This window comes from Opisthorchis viverrini, assembly GCF_000715545.1.
Source record: "Opisthorchis viverrini unplaced genomic scaffold opera_v5_29, whole genome shotgun sequence".
In the NCBI taxonomy this organism is placed as follows: domain Eukaryota; kingdom Metazoa; phylum Platyhelminthes; class Trematoda; order Opisthorchiida; family Opisthorchiidae; genus Opisthorchis; species Opisthorchis viverrini.
The window spans coordinates 1,170,468-1,176,026 of record NW_008751685.1 but is presented as its reverse complement, the minus strand read 5'-3'; the positions used below and the strand labels follow the sequence as shown (position 1 = coordinate 1,176,026).

The window sequence follows — 5,559 nt, the reverse complement described above, 5'->3', positions numbered from 1 at the left end:
AAATTGACGAAGCCATTGACTGGTCATCAGCTAGTTGTATCGCTTCGTTTTGCTTCTGACAGCTGGTTTGGCGTCACTTTCTGCATCTACAGCAGTTCAAGAGAGCAGATCACATTTGAGGGCAACTTGGAAGAAAGCCTCACCGGTTAAATTAGGTTGCTTTTGAACGCGGACTTGGAGCTGATAGTTTGCGTTATCATAAAGGTGATGTGGGCCAGAAAAACAATGTGCATCAGGTAATGTTTTATATATTGATCACTTATAGAAAAAAGATTTTTTATCGTGAGCAGGTCAAGTGACATTCATTTTAATCGTAGAAAAGACATGCGAAATGGAGTAAGGCAAGTAGCGAAAATAATAAAAAGTAGAAAGCAGGTCAATATGGCGTCAGTAGAGCATGCACGTCCTTGCTATTGCTCTTGAACATAATTGGAAGGGAAGAGACCAACTTTATCACGGCAAACTCCTTTCCACCATCCAGAATCTTTCAATTCAACTTCTGTGATGAGTTCACCGACCGAAAAGGTGAGCTCATCAGCCTCCTCTGGAAGGATATGAAGCAGGGATATTCGTTTGAGCACGTTTAAGAAACTGCTAATAAGAAGTCCACAACTAACAAGAGAAAAACTCCGAGGACTGATAGTCACAGCACCTCGATAATTCATTGTTACCTCAGTTTTTTCGGTTTACATGAACGCATAGGTCACCTCACAAAAACGATAAAGAAGTACAAATTCTGGGGTTATGCGGGATAGGTATTTTGTTCGTAGTCACACCACTTTCGTTTGAACGACCGTGTTCCTGTTCTGGCGTAATTATTCCGGTGAGTCCACACCAAACGGAAGCACTGGACTCGAGTCTCGGTCTTATTAGAGCTCATTAGCAGTGTATATCCAACGGCCGTGCCGGGATTCGAACCCCGGACATCTGACATGCGAGGCGAGCGTGTAACCACCACTCCACCGACAAAAATTGGACGCATCTGAATTATCACGTCTGAACAGGCGAATGTGTTCACACTTGAGCGATGTGACTGGTGTGCTCGATCCATCGAACGACGACCCGGTAACTGTCCTGGTTGTGACGAGCGATTGACCCACCAGTTAGGACTTCCCAGTCAAGTAGTGTGACACACACTTGAAACCTACTGGGCAACTATTTGGTTGCAATTTTGGGGTTTTGCACCACAACAGGAGGACGGCCGTTCAAACGAGAGTGGTGTGACTACGAACAAAGTACACATTCCTTCCTTTTGAAACACGTTTGGCCGATAAAGTTCCTCGCATCAAAAACAAGTCCGCAGAAGTGTATGTCTACTTTTGATCGATTCGGTGAAGTTGCCTCTTCAGAGGGAGGACGGAGTTTAGTATTGGGGGGGAGGGATTGCAGCCCGCTTACTACGAATTGTGGATGCATGGCAATACAATAGTCTGCGATGATTTTGAAAGTCAAGTACGTACAGTCGTAAATTTCAGATAGGAAAGGATAACATTAGCATCGTGATTGCCATGCTCATGTACGGTTGTATGCAGTAGGTTCAGTGCAGGAAAGGTTGTCAGGCAAACAAATAGCATGAAGTATGGTGGGTCTATCAGTGACTAGCAAAACCTCGCCTCCTTGCAGGATCTTCCATGATAGCCCGTTCCATGGCCAACCGTCCCTTGTAAACATCCGAGCAAAACCTCGCCTCCTTGCAGGATCTTCCATGATAGCCCGTTCCATGGCCAACCGTCCCTTGATAGTAAACATCCGACTCCTGTGGACGCGGACACCCCTGGATTCACATTTACATCAGAGATGATAGTGTAACCAACGAGTTTTCGTCCTCCAGCAGTTCCGCAACATCACAGCCAGGAACAGGCTCTTATAAACTGAATTGATCGAAAGTAACACAAGGCAATCTGAACAACTACAACGGACCGTCAGTACACGATTTTCGGTTTCCACGGCAGAAGCCTGCGACTTGCTCAAAGCATTTTATGGTACCACAACATACTAACCGAACAGTTACCCTGAAATTTCTGACATAATGTGACACAATCTAACGTCCCAAGTTCCGTAGAGTGTTCGTTTACCTCAGCGAAAAATCATCGCTGTAGAAAAAGAACCCGAAACCATTTCCATAGTCCTAAATTCTATTACCTTCTCGTTCCCACGAAGAACGGTATATCACGTGGCACAGTCGCATTCTCTTGAAGATGGGGTCCGGTGAGGGACCTTCCTGTCAGGCACCAGGACAATCAGACGTAACTACACGAGGTCGGTCAAGCGAGGGGCACCACAGAGTTGGAACAAATGAAGGAGCTGAGGGCGGAAAATGGCCTGTTGTTTGAATCCATGACATCGCGGGGGATCGTAGATACCCTAAGCCGTACAGTAACATCTCTCCAAAATGAACATCCATTCAATATGAAATCCCCCCCCCCCGCCGGAAAAAATGATTTGGGTTAACCCAAAAGCCTCCATCATAGAGTCGCAAAAAAACCAGGCCAGCAAGGCATGGACAACAAAGGCCCGGTCAGTTGGAGTAAAAATCGCAGGATAAAAGTAGTTTTATTTCAGTAAATGACTGATCGCGCCGGCTGTGTGAAGGATGGAAGGTGATTTCTCCCCACTTCCTGTGACGTCTAAATTCGTTGGCCTTTTTATCTGAGAGGACACTGTCTGGTTGAGTGTACAAGTTGAAATGTAACCTTCGCTTAAGTTGTCGGGAAGTATATTCATCATCCATTACTTGTAATCTACCGGTCAGAGATGGGGTGGTTACTGGTCAACCCACAGGTGGTTGGGTGTGACAAGTGAATGTGAACTTGAGACGAAAATACATCAGTTAGAGCAGAGTGTTTCTCACCAACTCGTTTTCGGCACGATTCTTGGTCAATTCATACAATTATCAAACCACTGATAGTGAGCTACTGATCTTGCTCACGCGGCTCGTTCAACCGAATTTTTAGGCTATGAAATCGAACATTTTGGAAATTTGAGTGAAGAGGGCTTCTGTATAGAAATAATTGATAATGGTGCTGTTCGGATATGGATTTGACTGGTAACTCTCCGACAGATCACGACCGGTTTCGAAGTTCTTGGAGCTCATCAGGTAGCCGCAATCTCCTGGTTTCCATCAACCTTATGTTCCACTTAGGCCCGAATTGGACGAGATTTGAGAACTACACTCATTCGCACACTAGTCTGGTTCAAGTGGCTCTTGAAAGTTCAGACACAGGTTGATCCTACTTAGTACTCATGAGTAGCTTAAAGAAAACCTTGTTTACTGACAAAACCCGGACAGAGCCTTTCGCACTGCACTGAAGTAAGTTGTGAAACAAGCTGGGGAGCATTGGCCCAGACGTTCGACAGGGCGAGAAACATATGCACAGCGGAAAAAAAATCGTAATGGCGTGGGAAGATAGTGGCAGTGCTTAACCCACGTGTAGCATTTTCTTCCCCAAGCTCACGATGGACGTTTATCGCAGAGATGGGCAACAACTTCTTAAGAACTGAAAGCGAGTGGTAGCAATCAGACAAGATGTTCAATGGAAAAGTGTTTATCAGTAAATTCTAGTCGAAGACCACTGGTCCTGGTACTCACCTGCAGTATAATCGTACAGTGCGACAACTGTACACTGTGTGAGAGCATCGGATCCCGACAATTCGGAAACCTATCGGAAGCGCGAAGCAAATAAAGGTTATCCCAGATGGAATCAAGCGGTCTAAAAGAATTTCGAACATGAACCATAAACAAGTGTAACATAGGAAACGATACAACTGAATCATATGAAACGGACAACAGTATCTCTGACAAGCAGAGTGGCAGACAGCAAGTATGAACAAGAGTTGAATTCCAAAAGTCTATACCGACGAGGCCTCAACGATCGTGACGGGTATCCTCGACTGAGACCACATAGTATGTGTGGGAAAGCTGCAAAGGCAGTTTCATTCGGAAAACGATAGGACGTTGATCCAATAATTGATGGAAGATTGTGGAACAGGATTCAGACTTGGATGGAAAATTGCCCATTATTTTCATCACGACAAAATGATTTGAAACAATTAATGTTGTGGCAGTGCGGTCGAGTCAACAACCTCGTTATCGTATCAGTCACTTTGAAACGGTATTGTCACTTGGTCACAAGTCTCTTGGAAAGTCTACCTTCCAAAGTGGATGATACCAAAATATTCTAGTAAAGCAGTGAGGATACATGCCTACTGAGGTTCGTCACTCCAAGTGTGGGCAGAATGGGAAGGACTGAAGACAACCCTGGAATAGGGTCAGAAAATTACAAATTACTGGTTTCCTGTATGTACTTTCCACGGCTCAAATAAGAGAAGTCAGAAGCCATGGGCGGGTCCTGGAATGGGGGGTTTTGGATCCTGTGTTGGTCCCACGTTGAAAAACGAGTTGAGCTGTTTCAAATCAACAATCTCGTCGTCAGCATTCAGCCATAACAACATTTTAGTGTCCAACTATCATTTCACCCGAAGGAAACACGACGGCTGAGATAAAGTCAGGTCGCCGAAGCCTAGACAACAGCAGCCGAGATGCAAAGGTTGGGTTCGAACCACGGACCTTACATTCAGTAAGTTCTCGCCTTAACCACTAAGCTATCTACAAAGTAACTTCATCCTTAGATGCGACTGCAACAGTCTTGAACCGACTCCATCTGCAAGGCTTCAGCAATACTACCAACAAACTGCGTCTGAACACACCTGGTCTACGTGCTCCGTGGGATATGTTGTGGTTTCAACAGCAGGCTCTTGTTCGGATTCTGGATACACCTCTGGTGTGGGTTCCTGGACTGATGCCCGTTGAGGTTCATGAGTTGGCTGGAAAAATAAGGGAAAATGATATTGAACGGAGGCCATTGTCGAAAAAATGACCTAGCTATATAGTTACTTTCCACAAAGCACCAGTTTTCACACGTCACAGACTCCTTTCAAGTGAATCACACTGACCAAGTTGCTAAAACGCAAAGGAATCGGGCTGACAACGGGACACTTCTCCAGCCCCGGAAATGTTCTTTGTAGAACATGTATCTGGCTCCATTTCACCGATAAATTTATGGAGAACAGACGTATAGTGTGTGTAGAAAGCGCCATCATGGGCAGTGCACAGTAGAGTCCCCCTCCCGCCAGCCATTGCTAAGTGGCTGTCCGAAGAAAGCCCATTCCCAGAAATGTCTGAAAAAATAAAATCTCTCATCTGTAACACCCTTCCGGTGCCTAACTGCCATGCTGCCCAAAGGAAGCACGAGGGCTGGGATACTGCCAGCCTAGACAGGGGAAGTCGAGAGGCAGAGGTCGGATTCGAAACGTGGACCTTTCGGTCAATAAATTTGCGCTCTAACCACTTGGGCCATCTCGCCTCGTCTGAGTGCTTTTTTATTCGTGATGGTATCATTCCAGAGGCTTCTGGGCTACAATCTTAGAGACAGAAAGATAACAGAAAAATAGAGCCCAAACATGTAAGTATGCATTATCACACACACACCGCTGGTTCCCTTTTCAGATGTGAAAATCCACAATATTCTCCGAATAAACTACGGAAACCTCAAATGCAGC

At 45.4% G+C, this 5,559-nt stretch overlaps 1 protein-coding gene across 1 annotated transcript in view; it reads right to left on the bottom strand.

Moving 5' to 3' along the window:
- Positions 1-230: 230 nt before the first annotated feature.
- The window catches only part of T265_02396 (hypothetical protein), a gene marked incomplete at both ends in the record, with an annotated part of 18,715 nt that continues 13,386 nt past the window's right edge, over positions 231-5,559 (bottom strand). The window contains 3 exons of the mRNA XM_009166629.1: positions 231-544; positions 3,590-3,659; positions 4,708-4,824. Coding sequence (XP_009164893.1) covers positions 411-544; positions 3,590-3,659; positions 4,708-4,824 — 321 coding nt within the window. The remainder of the gene's footprint in view (positions 545-3,589; positions 3,660-4,707; positions 4,825-5,559) is intronic.